General features: G+C 66.8%; 1 protein-coding gene across 4 annotated transcripts in view; it reads left to right on the forward strand.

Moving 5' to 3' along the window:
• VAV2 (vav guanine nucleotide exchange factor 2) overlaps positions 1-18,235 on the forward strand; it is a 90,958-nt gene that overhangs the window by 70,388 nt on the left and 2,335 nt on the right. The window contains exons 8-29 of one of the 4 annotated variants that reach the window (XM_040963360.1): positions 580-648; positions 1,260-1,360; positions 2,931-3,030; positions 3,124-3,219; positions 3,937-4,005; positions 4,770-4,856; positions 6,153-6,238; positions 6,921-7,053; positions 7,717-7,731; positions 8,884-8,993; positions 9,390-9,491; positions 9,701-9,789; positions 11,050-11,066; positions 11,529-11,550; positions 12,178-12,305; positions 12,473-12,547; positions 12,987-13,039; positions 13,410-13,526; positions 15,163-15,250; positions 15,767-15,890; positions 16,304-16,390; positions 16,838-16,992. In XM_040963360.1, the coding sequence (XP_040819294.1) occupies positions 580-648; positions 1,260-1,360; positions 2,931-3,030; positions 3,124-3,219; positions 3,937-4,005; positions 4,770-4,856; positions 6,153-6,238; positions 6,921-7,053; positions 7,717-7,731; positions 8,884-8,993; positions 9,390-9,491; positions 9,701-9,789; positions 11,050-11,066; positions 11,529-11,550; positions 12,178-12,305; positions 12,473-12,547; positions 12,987-13,039; positions 13,410-13,526; positions 15,163-15,250; positions 15,767-15,890; positions 16,304-16,390; positions 16,838-16,992 (1,923 nt within the window). The remainder of the gene's footprint in view (positions 1-579; positions 649-1,259; positions 1,361-2,930; positions 3,031-3,123; positions 3,220-3,936; positions 4,006-4,769; positions 4,857-6,152; positions 6,239-6,920; positions 7,054-7,716; positions 7,732-8,883; positions 8,994-9,389; positions 9,492-9,700; positions 9,790-11,049; positions 11,067-11,528; positions 11,551-12,177; positions 12,306-12,472; positions 12,548-12,986; positions 13,040-13,409; positions 13,527-15,162; positions 15,251-15,766; positions 15,891-16,303; positions 16,391-16,837; positions 16,993-18,235) is intronic. The other 3 variants (XM_040963358.1, XM_040963359.1, XM_040963361.1) reach the window with 3 other exon arrangements.

Genomic DNA, 18,235 nt, shown 5'->3' on the forward strand with positions numbered 1-18,235 from the left:
CTCAGAGCCGGGGTCACAGGGAGGTCCCTCAGAGCCGGGGTCACAGGGGGGTCCCTCAGAGCCGGGGTCACAGGGAGGTCCTCAGAGCCGGGGCCACAGGGAGGTCCCTCAGAGCCCGGGTCACAGGGCGGGTCCTCGGAGCCGGGGTCACAGGGAGGTCCTCAGAGCCGGGGTCACAGGGAGGTCCCTCAGAGCTGGGGTCACAGGGAGGTCCTCAGAGCCGGGGTCACAGGGAGGTCCTCAGAGCCGGGGTCACAGGGCGGGTCCTCGGAGCCGGGGTCACAGGGAGGTCCCTCAGAGCCCGGGTCACAGGGGGGTCCCTCAGAGCCGGGGTCACAGGGGGGTCCCTCAGAGCCGGGGTCACAGGGGGGTCCCTCAGAGCCGGGGTCACAGGGAGGTCCTCAGAGCCGGGGTCACAGGGCGGGTCCTCGGAGCCGGGGTCACAGGGAGGTCCCTCAGAGCCGGGGTCACAGGGCGGGTCCTCGGAGCCGGGGTCACAGGGAGGTCCCTCAGAGCCGGGGTCACAGGGCAGGTCCTCAGAGCCGGGGTCACAGGGCAGATCTTGCTGTTCTTTTCCAGAACTACATGAGCCCCCTGAGGCTGGTGCTGAGCCCCGCCGACATGGCCGCTGTCTTCATCAACCTGGAGGTGAGGGAGCTGGGCCGGCCCTGGTCATTGGACGTGGCTGGCCATGTCCCGGCCCGGTACTGGCTGCGAAGGGGACCCTGGATGGCCAAGCCCGTCTCGGCCGCCCCTCCTGGAGGGCGGGGGCACGGATGCCCAAGGCCCTGGAAGGGTCACCCACAGGGAGAGACATGCCATGTTGCACCTGTGTGCAGCTCACCCTGGCCGGCTGGCCAGCCCTCTGCCCTGGCCAGCCGAGCAGACCCCACTCGCGTGGCTTCCTCCAAGAGCTGCTTCCCCCACACCGGCTTCGGGCCCACAGGAGGGGTGTGCTGTGGTCCCACGGCCCTGCAGGAGACTGGCTCAGACCCCGGTGTGTCGCTCCGTGAAGCCCGCGGGGCTGTCTGCAGGACTCCTGTCCAGTCTGCAGTGAAGCACAGCAGCCCTGGCTGACCCTGAGCCCTGTGAGGCAGCAGAGCCTGTGCGGGCATGGGCAGCTCCCTGTGGCTGAGTCCCAGGGCCCTGGGCATTGCCCTGCTGGAGAGCCCTTGCCAAGGGACACTGGTGTCGGGGGGCTTGGCCTGTGCCCCTGGCCCGCTGCCCGCTCAGCCGCTGCCCGCTCCCTGCCCGCCCAGGACTTGATCAAGGTACACCACAGCTTCCTGCGGGCCATTGACGTGTCCATGATGGCAGGGGGTGGCACGCTGGCCAAGGTCTTCCTGGACTTCAAGGAAAGGTGAGTGGCCAGCTGGCCCTGGGGGCTCTGAGGCTGTGGCCTCTGCCCCCTGGACCCGATTTTCTCTGCAGACCTGAGCCCTGCCCGCCCCCACCCCAGCCCGCAGGGTCACCCGGTGGGGTCCCCGGCACTTCCCACTCCCGCCACCTCTCACTCGCGCGTTTCGGTAGCTGTGCTGATCGGCTCAGCCTGCCTGAGCTGGGTCTCCTGCAAGTTCTGCCCCGAGCCCAGCCACCTGCTGCTTCTGACGGGACCTGGGCATGTCGGGGTCAGGGCGGCGAGGCGGCGCTGGCCGAGCCCCTGCTCTCGTTGGTGACACTGGGTGACTCCGGGGCCTGAGGACGGGGTGGGGCCTGTCTGCTGGGCCTGGCAGGGGCAGGACCTGAGCCGCAGTGCTGGGGAGCACACACTGACCGCAGCCCAGGCCAGGAGACAAATATGAAGGGCTCCTTCCCGCGTGTCCCTCCGAGCCAGCATCCTTGGAGCTGGGGGTGGAGGCAGGAGGCAGGTGCCTTGGCTGCGAGTCATTCCCGTGGCTCCATCTTGTCCTCAGGACCTGGGGGTGGGGTCTCCTTTTGCGGGGTCCGGGACCACAAGCCCGAAGCTTGATGGTCCTGGTGTGTGGCCGCTGGGCCGGGATGCCCTTGGCATTGCATTCTGGCAAGACCCACGCCTCCCGTGGGGAGACAGAGCTGGAGGGTTGGGGATGTGTGGAGCTCCCCGTTTGCCCCGACTTGGCCAATCTGCAGCCTGGACCACGGAGCCAGCGTGACCCCAGACCTGGGGCAGAAGTGAGCGGGGGAGGGAGCAGGCAGATGGGAGGCTTTCTGCTGCATAAGGGGCAGCTCAGGTTCAGATAGGCCCACAGGGCCTGGGAAGCCCGAGTCACTGGCATCCTGCGAGGCCTCAGGCCCTGGGTCTGTCCGGGGTCACGCCCCCCACCCTCCCCGCCAAAGGCCCACCTTCAAATGTCAGCAGAGCTTAACCTGACCCCTGCACGGGGGCTTGGGCCAGACATGTCAGGAAAGTGGGGACACTGCTCGGGCCAGTCCTGGGCGGCATTGCACACACGCCGGCGGGGTCGCCTCAGAGCTGTTGACCCCTGCGGCCTCTGTCCCATCAGGCCTTCGCTGGGGCCCTCAGGTACCCTGGGCAAGCAGGTGCTCTCTCAAATCACAGGAAACTGCGTGTGTGGGGGGAGGGAGTGTTCCCAGAACCGGGGACGGTTCCGTCCGTGGCAGTGACGAAGTCCAGGCCTGTGGGTTTGTCCCTGCTCACTTGACAGCCGCCTGGCTGGCTCCCCTGTCAGCTTCTGGGGGTCGGGGATGAGGGTTGCAAGGTGACATTTTTCAGACTGGGCCCGAGGGTTTCAGTTTCAAGTCAGTGGGGACCCTGGGGATGAAGGGTACAGTGGCAGAGCCGTGGTGGCGGTGGTGGAGCTGGGAAGGGGAGAACCCCGGGGACTGGGTCTCGAGTGGGCGGCACCTTGCGCTGTGCCCGCAGCATGCTGGGAAGGGACACGGGGGGGACACGAGCTCCTGGTGCGTTCACGTGTGCGGGTTCCACGCAGGCTCCTGATCTACGGCGAATACTGCAGCCACATGGAGCACGCACAGCACACACTGAACCAGCTCCTGGCCAGCCGGGAGGACTTCCGGCAGAAGGTGGAGGTAGGGGCCCGAGCTGCCCACCCTGAGGGGTGCGGTGGGGCCAGGCTGGCCTCGGGCAGGGTCCCCTCACCGCCCGCCGCTCTCCCCCACCAGGAGTGCACGCTCAAGGTCCAGGAGGGCAAGTTCAAGCTGCAGGACCTGCTGGTGGTGCCCATGCAGAGGGTCCTGAAATACCACCTGCTGCTCAAGGTGGGCTCTTCCTCGGGTGCCACCGTGACGGGGGCGGCCACAGACGGGCCCTGAGCAGGCGTGCATAGCCTGCACCATGACCACCCGGGATCGGGGACAGCCGTCGCCATGGCGGCCATGCTGTCGCCGGGAAGGCCAGCGCTGAGCTCGGAAGCATGGAGAGAGGTTCCCAGGAGTTGGCGTTGGTATAAGCAGTTGGGCTGCTGCCCATGGTGCCAGTATCCCGCCCACCTCTCATCCGGCTGCCCTGCTTCCGATCCAGCTCCTGCTGAGCCTCTGGGTGGGGAGCAGAGGACGGCCCGAGGCGTGGGGGCCCTCAGTGCAGTCCAGGCTCCTGCTTTGGTGTGGCTCAGCCCTGGTCATTGTAGCCATCTGGGGGAGTGAACCAGTAGGTGGCTGGCTCTCCATCTCTCTGTCACCCTCCCAAGTAAATGAGAATAACCCTTAAAAAAACGAAAGAGGAGCGAGCGACTGACAGGTGAGCGGCCTGGCAGCCGTGGTGGGAGAGGAATGTGCTGGCAGTCTCACCGTGCCGTCCCTTCTCCGCACAACCGCCTCGCTGAGCTGGGGGCTTGCCCTGAGTGAGGGCCACTGCCCAGAGCCCAGCGGGCAGGGTGTGAGCTGAGGGCTCGGCTCTGGGCACACCCCAGCCCGGCGGGGCCCCTCCAGGGCCGCAGCCCTGAGTGGTGACCCTCGGCCGCCCTTCCCCTGTTCCAGGAACTGGTGAGCCATTCGGCCGACCGGCCCGAGAGGCAGCAGCTCAAGGAGGCACTGGAAGCCATGCAGGTGGGTGGGTAAACCGAGGCAGGGCAGCAGCCAGGCCGTGGGTAGCTGCACCTGGCTCCTCTGCTGTCCACCAGGGCCGTCCTGCTGGCGGGACAGGGGCTCTGGGAGTTCCTTTCACTGGAACGCTGGGGACAAGGACTCCTTACACTCCCTGGCAGGCTCTGACTTCCTGAGCCAAGTCCAGCCCAGCAGCGCGCAGTGGGGTCTTCCAGGAACACGGAAGCGACGGGCAGTGGGTCTGGCTGCGGCTCAGTAGCTTGCATTTCGGGGATTTCCACATTGTGGCAGCGGTGCACGGAGGGCACTGGGCGCTGAGCGCTGGGCTCTGTGGCCCGGGTCTGCATGGTCCACCTCGAAGTGGGCACTGCCCCCTGGTGGCTGGCGGGAAGGTTGCTGCACGGCAGACAGGTGCTGGGCTGGACAAGTCCCGGCAAAAAGGGACTTGACCACTCCTCCTGCCCAGACTCCAACGGGGAGGCGGTGGCTGCTTGTGGGGGTCCCAAGGAGGAGAGGGTGGGCTGGCCCAGGCCTGGCGAGCTGCTCGTGGCTGACACACGGCTCTGTCTTTCCATTCTCTGAAGAGGAGTGTGTGACAAGCGGGAGGCGCTGGGAGGTTTGCTTGCTGTCCCCCACGGGGACACGAGGCTGCCGTGTGATGCTTCGCTGGCCAGCTGCAGAGCTGGCCTTTCCCACGCGCCCGGCTGAGGTTGAGGGTGCCCCTGTCGGGTCCCCAGCTGAGGGAGCCCTCCCTCGCTGTCTGCCAGGACCTGGCCATGTACATAAACGAGGTCAAGCGGGATAAAGAGACCTTAAAGAAGATCAGCGAATTCCAGAGCTCCATCGAGAACCTGGTGAGAGTCACGGCCTCGCGGGCCGCCCCCTCAGGCTCCGCGGGCTCGGCTCTGTGCACGGCCCGGCCGGGCCTGCCCACGTGCTGGCGGCCTCTGGCGTCACCCCCAGCCCCCTCGGCCGTGTGGCTGCCCGTTGGGTTGGCGGTCGGGAGGGGCTGCTCACCGCCCAGAGCTGCCTTGCTTGGGGGTCTGCTCCCCACATCCACCCCGCTGCATGTAGGACCTGCCTTGTGTAATGTGGTGTGCACAGCGGCACCCCTGGGGTGACCCCTGCTGCTGCATCTCCAGCATGGCCGCGCGGCCCTGGGCGGCGGTCACCCCCGCTTCACCACTCCTGGTTGTGTTTTCCCACCGGGTGGTCTTCATGCTCCTAGGAGCTGGGACACACAGGACAGGTGCTGCACGGCCAGGCTGGCCCCTTGCTGGCTCAGAAAGCACGGGGGCAGGTGGCTGCCGAGCTGTGCACGTAGAGAGGACCCGGGGCGTGTCGGGAACAGCAGCTGCTGGGCAGTACTGCCAGTGTGCCTGACGGCTCCGATGGGAATGAGGTGTCGGGGTGGGGGCTGGCCAGCCGCCCCCTCGTCGGCGTCCAGGGCTGGGTGTGGGGCACTGGTCCTTGGTGGGCGTTGGTTCCCCGTCCTCGCTCTCAGTGTAGCAGCGGTGCTGGGCAGTGGGGGGCTGTGCGCCCCTGGGCAAGGCCCTGTCTGCCAGGGGCCAGCTGCCTCCTCCACCCTCACGGGGAGGGCACTCGGAGGCCTGCTGTCCATCCCTGAGCAGGTGCACGCTGCTCCACGTGCCATGCCTTTGGTGGTTTGCAGGGTGTAGAAGGCAGGGCAGGGACAGGACCCCATGGCCCACTGCTCCGGTGTCTCCTCCATGTGTCCTGAAAGCCATGGCGTTCTCGGGGACAGAGCAGAGGGGCTGAGATCCTGGGAGCACGTGGGGTACGGACCCGATGCCACTCTGGGACCCCAGCCTGGCGCCAGCCACCTCCCGCCTGACAGGCGCCAGTTGTTCTCCGGTGTCTGGGGCTGCCGGCCGGCCCCCCGTCCAGGTCCTGCTCTGGGCGCCGTACAAGGGCGCCCTGTTTCTGCAGCCAGGCCTTCAATGGCTCCTTGTCCCATGGAGGCAGAGCTGCCGGGCCCTCCATCCCTCCCCCTCCCTGTGCAGCCTGGACGCAGCTCGCCCCTTGCCGCTGCAGGATTCTGCAGCCGCCCGGCCCTGGGCGCGTGCTCAGGCCAGGCAGGCAGCAGGCAGCTGCCCTCGGGGCTGACAGTCTCGCCCTTGCTTCCCCAGCAAGTAAAGCTGGAGGAGTTCGGGAGGCCCAAGATTGACGGCGAGCTCAAAGTGCGCTCCATAGTCAACCACACCAAGCAGGACAGGTGAGCGGCACCCGTGGGGTTCCCGTGCGCAAGTCCACGGGGGACTGCCCTGTCCGTGACGGCCGCTGGGCCGGGCCGGGCCGGGCCAGACCGGGAGATCCCAGGCCCCGGCAGCCACGATAGGCCCAGTGCTTTTGGCCGAGCACTGCTGGGGAGGAGGGTGGCTGGTAGGGGGCAGAGAAGGTGCCGGCTGACTCCCGGCCTGGTTGGAGTGCCTCTGTGGTCCAGGACCCCAGCCCGGCCTTAAGAGGGCTGAGCAGGAGACCCCTGCTGGGACAGGGTGCGAGAGGCTCATCCTGGATGCGTATGTGTGTCTGTCGCCTCCCCCAGGCGGTGGCCAGGGGCCGCTGTGTACACAAGGCTGGCTGGGCTGACAAGCCCCTGGCCGCGCTGACTGTCCCCTGGTCTTGCTGACCATCCCCTGGCCGTGCTGACAGTCCCCTGGCCTTGCTGACAGTCCACTAGCCTTACTGACAGGCTCCTGGCCACTCTGACCGTCCCCTGGCCGCGCTGACCGTCCCCTGGCCACGCTGACCGTCCCCTGGCCACGCTGACCGTCCCCTGGCCTTGCTGACAGTCCCCTGGCCTTGCTGACAGTCCACTAGCCTTACTGACAGGCTCCTGGCCACGCTGACCGTCCCCTGGCCGCGCTGACCGTCCCCTGGCCGCGCTGTTGGGCCAGGTACCTGTTCCTGTTTGACAAGGTGGTCATTGTGTGCAAGAGGAGGGGCTACAGCTACGAGCTGAAGGAGGTCATCGAGCTGCTCTTCCACAAGATGACCGACGACCCCATGAACAACAAGGACATCAAGAAGGTGGGCGAGGGTGGCCGGGCCTTGTCCCTGCCCCACGTGGGCCAGGGGGAGGGGTGGCCAGGCCGGCTGGGGCCTCACCCTTGCCCCGCGTGGGCGAGGATGGCCGGGCTGGCTGGGCCCTCGTCTCTGCCCCGTGTCCTGGATGCAGCTGACCGCAGGACCTTCTGCCGGCCCAGGGCTCCCCAGGGAGTGAGGGCCCAGCTTCCAGCCCCAGCCAGGTCTCCTTGTCCCATCCTGCCTCTGCTCTTTGGGGTAAAGTGGGTGGGTGACTGGCTGCGGCTCAGACGTGCGAGCCGGGTCCCCTGACTGCAGGGGTGACCGTGGCCTCCAGGGTCAGCACCACACTTAGGGAGGCTGTGGGTGTGATGACCAGAGCACAGCCACAGAGTCGGGCCTGTGTCTGCCAAGGCTCTGCCCATGCCCTTGGGCACGTGGCGCATATGGTGCGGGTGCCGGCGTGCCAAAGCTCAGGCCCCGGCCTTGCGGTGTGTGTGCAGCCCTGCGGGGTCGTGGCCCCACCCTGGGGCCGGGGACGAGTGCCAAGCCGGGTAGAGATGTGGTCCCACCCGTGCCGCTGCCCGCTGCTGGGGCTGTAGTACCCCTGTGGGCCGGGCCACCTCTCCTAATGGCATTCTCTCCCCCTCTCCTCCCCACGCTGCCCAGTCTCATGGGAAGACGGTAAGCACTGTCCCCTCCCGCCTGCTGTCTGCACCGAGCACCTGGCACACAGCCCTCCCGCCTCAGCTGGGTCTGGGGGCTCAGTGTGGGCCCCAAAGGAGCCTGGCCCAGCCTGGCACACAGCCCTCCCGCCTCAGCTGGGTCCGGGGGCTCAGTGTGGGCCCCAGAGGAGCCTGGCCTGGCATCTCCTTCTTGTCTTGCCCCCCTTGGTATCTCCTGGCCTCCGCCCTGGGCGGCCCTCTTGGTGCTACCACCCGCCCGGCGGGGCCAGCCCAGCTGAGGGCTCCTGGGCCCACGGCCGCCTGCCTTCGTGGTTCCTCTTCAGAGGAGAGAGTTTGCCTAGTGTCGGTCACATTAGGAAGTGAAAGTGGGTGGGCAGCCCTGGTGGAGCGCCCGGGCCAGTGCACCTGCTCCCTGGGGACCAGGCGGACCAAGCAGCAGTGACCTCCGCTGGGGGGGTGGGGCCACAGGATGTGTGGTGAGGGTTGGTTCTGCACACACAGGCACACGGCAGGCAGGCAACAGTGCGTCCTTGCACGCACACGCGTGTGTAAACTCCATGTCCATGTGGACACGGGTACAATGCAGCATAGCCACAACATGGCAGGACACGCGTGCACATGCAGAAGAAATGTGCACTGTGGGCACCAGGGCACACGTGGGCACACGTGAAGGAGCTGTGTGCACTCGGCCCTGGGCACCAGGGCACACGTGGGCACACACGAAGAAGCCGTGTGCACTTGGCCCTGGGCACCAGGGCACACGTGGGCACACACGAAGGAGCCGTGTGCACTCGGCCCTGGGCACCAGGGGACACGTGGGCACACGTGAAGGAGCCGTGTGCACTCGGCCCTGGGCACACACATGTGTACACATGAAGGAGCCGTGTGCACTCGGCCCTGGCCACCAGGGCACACACGTGTGTGCACATACATGAGAACATCACACACCCAGACACAGGGCACGTGAGAACACACTTCAGACATGCACACAGTGTTCACGCCGGAGGAGAACACCACTTGTCCCCGTGTGAGCGGGCTCTGTGGGCGGGTGTGCGTGCACACGCTGGTGACGGCACACGCGAGCTCGTGCTCCCCGCGCGGTGGTCCCATGGCTTCTGTCTGATCCACCTGCCTCCCCCGCCCCCTGCAGTGGTCCTACGGCTTCTATCTGATCCACCTGCAAGGGAAGCAGGGCTTCCAGCTCTTCTGTAAGACGGAAGACATGAAGAGGAAGTGGATGGAGCAGTTTGAGATGGCCATGTGAGCGGCTGGGGAGCCCCGGGGCCGTGCGGAGAGGCAGGGGGTGTCCAGAGCCCCCAGGGTCTGTCTGCTGACCTGTGGGAGGAGGGCAGAGACAGGTGGGCCCTGTCTCCCGGGAGGACAACAGGGCAGTGCCCGAGGGCTTCCTGGGGACCTGGGGCCTTGGGACCTCTCCGGGGCTTGGCTCCTGTAGGAAGGGCCCCAAACTGGTTTTGCATGAAGTCCTGGAGCCCCCCGTCCGTCAGTGGTGGTGGGGGGCTGCATGGCGAGCTAGGGGCCTATGGGCGGGCACTCCCCCCACTTCTTTGGTGTGTTCCTCCTGAGCTGTGGCAGTGGGAGGCGGGCAGGGCCCGGGGCCTCGCCGGACAGGCCAGAGCACCGGTTCCCTCCCGTCAGGTCCAACATCAAACCCGACAAAGCCAACGCCAACCACCACAGCTTCCAGATGTACACGTTCGACAAGGCCACGAGCTGCAAGGCCTGCAGGATGTTCCTCAGGTGTGGCCCGTGGGAGTCCAGTGCGCGGCCGTGGCCCCGCGTGGCTGGGGGCGCAGCCCACTCAGACACGCCGATGGAATGGGGGCGGCGGGGGCACCCCCGGGGGACCAGTGCCCTGTGTTGAGGGGGCGACGACCGTGCTGTCACCCCCGCCCGGCCCTCCTCGCCCCCGCCCGGCCCTCCTCACCCCCGCCCGGCCCTTCCTGCAGGGGGACTTTCTATCAAGGTTACCTGTGTACCAAGTGCGGTGTTGGCGCACACAAGGAGTGCCTGGAGGTCATGCCCGCCTGCAAGATCAGTGAGTGCCAGGCCCTCCGGCCCCGCGCCCCGGGGGGGCACACGTGCTTCCATGTCCCCCGCCAGCCCTGGGGGCCGTGCCCCGCAGTCTCCGGTGGGCCAGGACTTGTCTCTGCTGGGTGTGAGCTGCTGCACCCCTGGCACGCTGTTGGGTGCCACCTGTGCGTCAGCAGCCCCCTGCTGGCCACACACTTAGCAGCAGTCTGTCCAGTGACTGGCAGACATGGGGATTGTGGAAGGGGGGGCGTGAAGCCGAGAAGGAACACGTCTCGAGACCCTGAGGTGACCTCGGCCTGCTCTCCTGTCCAAGTCCTCAGGCTGGGGTCTGACTCAGGGGTGAAACGTCACTTCCACAGAAAGCTTGGCGAGCGAGGAGGGGAACAACCGACTTACGCTTGCACCAGGCAGGCCTTCCCCAACGTGGGCTGACAAAGCTGCTCCCGCACGGACCCACACGGGGAGCCCGCACGGCAGCCCGCAGACCTGCCTGAACCGCTCTGTGCCTCACACACCTGCTTACATGCTCACACCTGCTCACACACCTCACACCTGCTCACACCTGCTCATACACCTGCTCACACACCTCACACCTGCTCACACCTGCTCACACACCTGCTCAGACGCCTCACACATCTCACACACCTCACACCTGCTCACATGCCTCGCACACCTGCTCACACATCTCACACACCTCACACCTGCTCACACACCTCACACCTGCTCACACACCTCGCACCTGCTCACTTGCCTCGCACACCTGTCCCACATCTCACATACCTGCCTTTTCCAGTCTTTTCCTTCTTGCTACTTGACAGGATTTTGTGTGACTCATAGAAAATGGAATTAAAAGAGAGAGTTTATTTATTTCCCTGAGACTGAGTTTTCCTCCTCTGGTACGTCCCGCAAACGCCTGCAGTGGTTGGGGCTCGGCCGGGCTGAATCCAGGAGCCGTGGCCTCACACACGGGTGGGTGTTGGGGCCCTGTGTGTGAGCCCCCCGAGCTGCTCCCGCAAATAGGGTTCCCCAGAAGCCTCTCCACAGCAGGCATTACTAACTTATTGCAGAAGCCTCCCCTGTGGGCCCCCGACGCCGAGCTGCCCACGCAGGAGCCCAGCCCAGCCCGGGAGCCCCGTGCTGACCCTCAGTGTCCAGTGACTCCCCTCCCACGGGCCTGGGTCCCTTCTCCCAGCTGAGCCAGCCCAGCGCCGCCTGGGGGGCCCGGGAGCTGTCTCCCTCTAACTGTACTCTGCTTTCCTTGCAGTGTCTCCGGCGGACCTGGTGAGTCCCCCTAAGCGGCCCCTGGTGTGCCCACGCAGCCCACCCCGGGGCCACCCCAGGCTGCAGGTGAACCTGCGGCTTCCCCCATGCTGAGCACAGCCTCTGTGCCCCGTGCGTGCCCCGTGGCCTCGACCCCCATCCCCCACATGGCCAGCGTCCCCAGCGTGGGTCTCCAAGGCTGCTTCATGCCTCCCTGGAGTCCTGGGGTCCTAGCAACGCAGCATTGAAGCCAGCATCGAAGGTCCCAGGCCTGGTCTGGGAGCCTCTCGGGAGGGAATGGCAAGGGAGCGGGAGGTTGTGGAGGAAGGACAGCCCTGAGGACTGGTGGGCCGTGTCACCTGAGGAAGCAATGTCCTGGGACCCCAGCCCCACCTTGTCCCTCTCTTGGTGGGGGACGGGTTGAAGGTGGGCCCGGCGACAGAGGAGCCCTGGCCCTCAGCTCTGCTCTCTTTGTCCACCCAGGACACATCTGGAGCAGGACCAGGTGAGTCTGCTGGACGGGGGTCCCCGCTGCTGCAGCCCGCGTCGTGGGTCACCTGGGAGCAGGGCCCGGCCTGGCTGGGGCCACCGCCCGCTGTGCCTGGCCACACTTGCTCTGCCCCAGCCCTCAGGACGCTGGCACCCATGGGGACCGGGCCCAGCCTCGAGAGGATGGGACAGGGCTCAGGGCCAGCACGTGGCCAGTTGCTGGACCCTGCCTCCACCTGGCCCAACATCACCTTGCAGGACCCAGGGTGTGGCGGGTGGGCGGGGCAGGAGGCTTCTGGGCATCCTGGGGCAGGCCGGGTGGATTGGGGGCTCCTTGAAGGAGCACCTTGCAGCCTCTGGGGGTGCAGCCAGTGCCACCCCACCCCCTGGGCTGGCCCATCAATCACATGAGGGTTTCCGGGCCTGACTGTGACTCGATACCCTGTAACCAAAATAGCAGTTCAGTGTGAGTGTCTGCCACCACAATGGTAGCATGTGTCCACTGGCACGGGTGACACACTCAGACCCTGTAGCTGCCCAGTTGGGCCTGGGGCTGCGTGCTGGGCACAGGGCACCCAGGTGCCAGGAAAGACCTAGTGCCAGCCGGGACTCCCGGTCACCAAGTGCCACTTGCTGTCTGCAGGTCCCAAGATGGTGGCCGTGCAGAACTACCATGGCGCGCCGGCCCCTCCCGGGAAGGCCGCCCTCACCTTCCAGACGGGGGACGTCATTGAGCTGCTGCGAGGGGACCCCGAGGCTCCTTGGTGGGAGGTGCGGCCGCCCCGCTCCCTGGCCCTATGAGAGTGCGTGCCATCTGCACCTCCACCCCCCGCTCATCCAGACAAGGATTGGAAGGGCCCCACCCTGCTGTCCCCACGACGGGGCCTTTCCTGTGGTCACGTCCAGCCCCAGCGCCCACCGTCCCCTTCCTCCCGCAGGGCCGGCTGCTGCAGACCAGGAAGTCGGGCTATTTTCCCAGCTCTTCTGTGAAGCCCTGCCCGGTGGATGGAAGGGTGAGTTTTTTCCTCTGGAAGCTTCCAGAACACTACGGCTGGGTCGCTTTTGCCGTGGAGGAGGGATGCTGTTGCCTGCAAAGGGGGTCTCACCATCAGGGGCTCCTGCAGATCCTAGCTCTCTGTCCTGGAGGGCAGCAGCAGGCGTCAGCCTCGGGAGGCGCAGTCGGCTGAGGTTAGGAGGGGGGGCTTCTCTGGGGTGCTCTGCACCCCTTTGCTGGCCCTGCCCACCCTGGCCTCACCCACTCCCTGGGCCTGTCCACCACGCAGGCTGCCATGTCCCTTGGACCAGCAGGGATGGGGGAAGGCAGGTGTCATCAACTCCCTGGATGGCCTGGGGCAGGTCCATGGCCTGAGCTCCCTGTCCGTACAGTGACTGGGGTGGACAGTCCCAGCCCGCCCCTCCTGGGACATTAACCCCGATGTGCTCTGTCCCCAGCCGCCCGTCAGTCGGCCGCCGTCTCGGGAGATGGACTATACCGTGTACCCCTGGTGAGTGGCAGGAACGTGAGGTTCGAAGGTCGAGTCTGCTTGGCTGCGCCCTGTGCTTCCCTGGCTGTGAAAGGCTGGGGGCAGAGAAGGAGGGACGGGGGGCGCTCTTCTAGCTATCAGTCCACACCCCAAAAGGCTGCAAGAGCAGGCCAAAGTCAGGATGCAAGAACTGCATCGGGGTCTCCCTCCTGGCTGAGGGGCTGGCCCCTCTCCTGTCCTTGTGGCCATGCCATGTGCCAGGCCCCTCTCCCTGTCCTTGTGGGCACACCGTGTGCCAGGCCCCTTTCCCCCTCTTCTTGAGCCATCACTCCCCCAGCCTGGCCTCCACCGCCCTGCCTGGCCGCCTCCTGATTCTGTCCCCTCCCTGTAGGTTTGCAGGCAACATGGAGAGGCAGCAGACAGACAACCTGCTCAAGCCCCATGCCAGCGGCACCTACCTCGTCCGCGAGCGGCCTGCTGAGGCCGAGCGCTTTGCCATCAGCATCAAGTACGGGGGTGGTAGCGGAGCTGGGGTCCCTGGAGAGCCTGGCACAGCCCTGTAGCCCCCTGGGCAGGACTCGGAGGGGCAGCTGGGGTCCCTGGAGAGCCTGGCACAGCCCTGCAGCCCCCTGGGCAGGACTCGGAGGGGCAGCTGGGGACTGTTGGAGAGCCTGGCAGAGGGGCTGCTGTGCCTGACCCTTGTCTTGCCAGCCTCCTGCTTTCCTGACACTGTGTTCTGCAGGGCACCCCAGCAGGGGTGCCCACCCAGACGAGGCATCCAGTCAGCAGGGCTGGATGGGGCTGTGGCTCCATGCTGTGACCACAGAGACCCAGGCCAGCACGTGTGACTGGGGGCCGGGGGTCCTGGGCAGGGCGAGGAGTGCCTCGTGGTGCCCCAGGTCCACATACGTAGGCCACCCCATCCCCCCTCCCAGCTCTGTTTTACCCCTTCTCTGCCCTCGCCCCCTCCATGCCCACCCCCAGGCTGCTGTGGTTCTGCTGAGCCCTGCAGCCAGGCAGAGGGCACGCTGGGGTCGACGGGTGCAGAACGAGACTGCCCCCTCTGACCCCGGGTCTGGGGTCCCCCTTTCAGCCACCCAGGGGTGAAGGCAGGGGTGTGGGGAGCCAAGGAAGGGTGACACTGGGCAGAGCTCTCCAGGGGGTCCCACAAATGCCTCCAGGGAGTGGCCATGCTGTGGTGGCCATGCCACGGTGGCCGAGGCCCCCGGAGTCTCAGCTGGATAAGACAGCCTGGTGGGTATGGCCTGCCCCGCTCAGAGGTGGTGCACCTGCCCCACAGCACCATGCCCATGGGGAGCTGGATAGCACTCCACACTCTGGCTGCACCTGGCCTGGCAGGCGCTGTGTGCACGGCCCTCCCACAGGGGCGGCGGCCAGTGGGCAGTGCTTGGCCTCATGGCACCTAGAACTCCAAGCGGCCATGCCTGGTCATGAAGGGCATGGCGCCTCCTACGTCTGGTGCATGTGGGGTGGGGAGAAGACGCGCTGGCAGCCATGAGGGATGCTGGTTGGCCGTGACCTCGGGCTGTCTTTGTTGCCTGGTGCCTGCGGGCACGGAGAGGCATGTCCCAAGGAAGGCCCGGGCAGGCTTGAACTTGGTGCTTCTGAGGTGCCTCTGGGCCAGAGCTGGGGTGCAGGGCAGGCCATCGGGGGTGGAGAGAGAGGTTCCTGTGTCGAGAAGCAAACCCACCAGGCTGAGTCCAGGCACTCAGCCGGCCCATGGGTGTGAGGCTTGGCACAGCGTGCCCCAGCGTGGACAGCCAGCAAGGACACGGCATGGCCCATGCTCTGTGGCCACTTGACAGGCGTGGGGACTGGCATCTGGCTGTGGGCAGAGAGGGGCCGGGCCGGGGACAACAGCCCCAGGGTCTCCCTATAGCCCCACAATAAAGGACCCCCAGCTTAGCACTATTGCAGCCGCTGGGGCCAGGGGGCACAGAGGGAGCCCAGGGCGCAGAGGGAGCCAGGGGCGCAGGGGGAGCCGGGGTCTTAGGGGGAGCCGGGGGCGCAGGGGGAGCCGGGGGCACAGGGGGAGCTGGGGCGCAGGGGGAGCCGGGGGCGCAGGGGGAGCCGGAGCGCAGGGGAGCCGGGGCGTGGAACGAGCTGGCCCCTTGCCCACCCAGGTTCAACGACGAGGTGAAACACATCAAGGTGGTGGAGAAGGACAGCTGGATCCACATCACAGAGGCCAAGAAGTTTGAAAGCCTGCTGGTGCGTGAGCCGGGCGCCCCTCCCAGCCCCGAGCAGGTGTAGACACCCAGGGACGCGGGTCAGCGAGGCCCCTGGGAGCTGTGCGGCCGTGGCACAGTCCTGATCCCTGAAGCCTGCCCTGGGGCACGCTGACCATCCTGGGAGAGCCAGGGTCCAAGGTCCGGATGTGTCAGTCTCGTGGTGACGCATGCCCCGTCCCCCGCTCCCGTCCCCCACTCCCGTGCCTGTCCTGCTGCACCCTTACCCAGCCAGCACACGGCTCCATGAGTGGGTCTAAGGGACCAGGAGTCAGTCTTGTCCCCCCACCCACCACGTCACTTCCCTCAGAAACATCTTTCTGAGTGGTTGTGGGTCCGAGGTCTTCAAGAAGTGACCTCCCCCGTGGGTGGGCTGTAGGGAGGAGGAGAGAGCACCCAGGCGGCAGGGGGCAGACGTTCCCGCCGTGACCCTGGGGAGGCTGGTCAGCAGGGAGGACTGCCTGGAGGCGGTGGTGTTCAGGAGTGCGTGGGCCCACAGGAGCTGGTGGAGTACTACCAGTGCCACTCGCTCAAGGAGAGCTTCAAGCAGCTGGACACGACACTCAAGTACCCCTACAAGTCCCGGGAGCGCGCCACCTCCAGGGCCTGCAGCCGGACCCCAGGTACTGCCCAGGCCTGCCCAAGCCCGGAGCACTGGGCAGGCCCCTCGCCATCAACCATGCTGGCATGGCAGAGGATGGGGTGGCACCCGGGCACAGCAAGACAGGATGGGAGCCAAGGGCCTGTAGTGAAGGCTGGCATGCCCGGGGTGGAAACAGGTGGTTCCCAGATGCAGGGGGTGGGTTCTGCCCGCTGAGCTCCTGTGCCTTTGCTTCACCCCGCTGCCTCTCATCCCGCGGCCCCGCACCGTCCCCCAGTCCGCCCAGCTGCCTCTCATCCTGCGGCCCCACACTGTCCCCATGCACCGTCCCCACGCACTGTCCCCCAGTCCGCCCAGCACTGTCCGCCCAGTCCGCCCCACGCACCGCCCCCGTGCACCGCCTGCTGCCTCTCACTCGCGCCCTTGCCTCTGCAGCTTCCTGCGCTTCCTACAACTTTTCTTTCCTCAGCCCTCAGGGCTTTGGCTCTGCTGCCCAGGGCCCCTCCGCTCCCTTCTGGTCAGGTACCGCTGCTGCTGCTCGCCGGGGTGGGGGAGGTGGGCGGAGCCCTGCGGGCCCTGGGCACGGGCTGCATTCTAGCCGCCTGCCCCATGGCCTGTCCAGGCCTGCTCAGCTGCTGTGTCTCGGGACTGCCCGTGGGGCCCTCGGCACACGGTGGGGAGCAGACCCCAGCCCACGTGAAGCCGCTGCCCCTGCCCCTGCATGTGGCCTGTGCTCTGTCCCTCTCCCTGGCCTGTGCTGTGGTCACTCTGCTTACGCCTTCTGGGGCTGGGCTGAGCTGGCCCAGGGCCTCAGGAGCCTGTGCGGTCGCACCTGCTCTTGTCCCCAAGGAAACGTCCCTTGGCCGCCCGGGGTGTCCTAGCTGGGGCTGGTTTGTCCTTCTGGGGGCGTGATGCCGGCTCTGTGCTCTGAGGAAGGGCCGTGGCCCAACACCCTGTCTCCCCTTGCAGTGTTCACACCCCGGGTCATCGGCACAGCCGTGGCCAGGTACAACTTCGCTGCCCGGGACATGCGGGAGCTCTCGCTGCGGGAGGGCGACGTAGTCAAAATCTACAGCCGCATAGGTGGGGACCAAGGCTGGTGGAAGGGCGAGGCCAACGGACGGGTGAGTGGACCGGCCCTGACCCGCAGACCCTGCACGTAGACGCCCACCTGGCCTCTGACCCGTGCTGGGAGGTGCAGGCAGGCCCCAGCACGAGGACCCGCCTGACCTCTGACCCGTGCTGGGAGGTGCAGACAGGCCCCAGCACGAGGACCAGACTGAGGCCCCGGATGTGCCTTGGGCACCCCAGGAATTGGGACAGTTCTGACATGGATCAGGCCTGCTTCCTGCCTGCTGAGTGGGTGGGCGGGGCCTGCCATGGCCCTGCCCCCTGGGTGGATGGGCGGGGCCTGTCATGGCCCTGCCCCCTGGGTGGATGGGCGGGGCCTGTAACGGTCCTGCCCCCTGAGTGGATGGGTGGACCTTGTCATAGTCCTGTCCCCTGGGTGGATGGGCGGGGCCTGTAACGGTCCTGCCCCCTGGGTGGATGGGCGGGGCCTGTCATGGCCCTGCCCCCTGGGTGGATGGGCGGGGCCTGTAACGGTCCTGCCCCCTGAGTGGATGGGTGGACCTTGTCATAGTCCTGTCCCCTGGGTGGATGGGCAGGGCCTGTCATGGCCCTGCCCCCTGGGTGGATGGGCGGGACCTGTGACGGTCCTGCCCCCTGGATGGATGGGTGGGGCCTGTGACGGTCCTGCCCCCTGGGTGGATGGGTGGACCTTGTCACGGTCCTGCCTGCTGAGTGAGGTGGCCTCGCCTGTTGTTCCTGCCTAGCTCACAGGCCTTGGGCCCAGTCCCCCATCCAAACACCCTGGCAGTGACCCAGGTCTCTCACCGGAGCTCTGAATGCAGGGCTGTGCTTGGGGGCTGCAGCTGCTGTGGCAGGGCTACTGGGCAGTGAGGGCAGTGAGCCTCTGGTTCCTGTTGCTGGGCCGAAGCCAGTCTGTGCTCTCAGCTGGGCCTGACCACTGGAGGACGCTGGGTCTGACCCACTTGTCCCCAGCTGGCCCTGGGGTATGGCAGCCACGAATCCCTGGCAGCAAGCACCGGCTGTGTGCCGCCGCAGGGTCCCGGGGTTATGACGGCCAAGGCCGGCTCAGGCGCAGGCGGCACGGATGCCGCCCAGCGGCAGCACCCAGGTCACCCCGTGTTGGGGCTGTTATCCCAAAATGTTCGTCTCCGGCTTCTTCTGGTGGCTTCTGGAGTGATGCCTGCCTTCTTGGGGTTGCTGCGTGGTGGGGCGCACTTGTTTGGGGTGCTCTTACTGAGACCGGTCCCTGACAAGCCGCCGGGGTCCCAGGAACCA

Source organism: Ochotona curzoniae, unplaced genomic scaffold, assembly GCF_017591425.1.
Source record: "Ochotona curzoniae isolate NIBS_2020 unplaced genomic scaffold, NIBS_Ocur_1.0 scaffold_3208, whole genome shotgun sequence".
Classification (NCBI taxonomy): Eukaryota; Metazoa; Chordata; class Mammalia; order Lagomorpha; family Ochotonidae; genus Ochotona; species Ochotona curzoniae.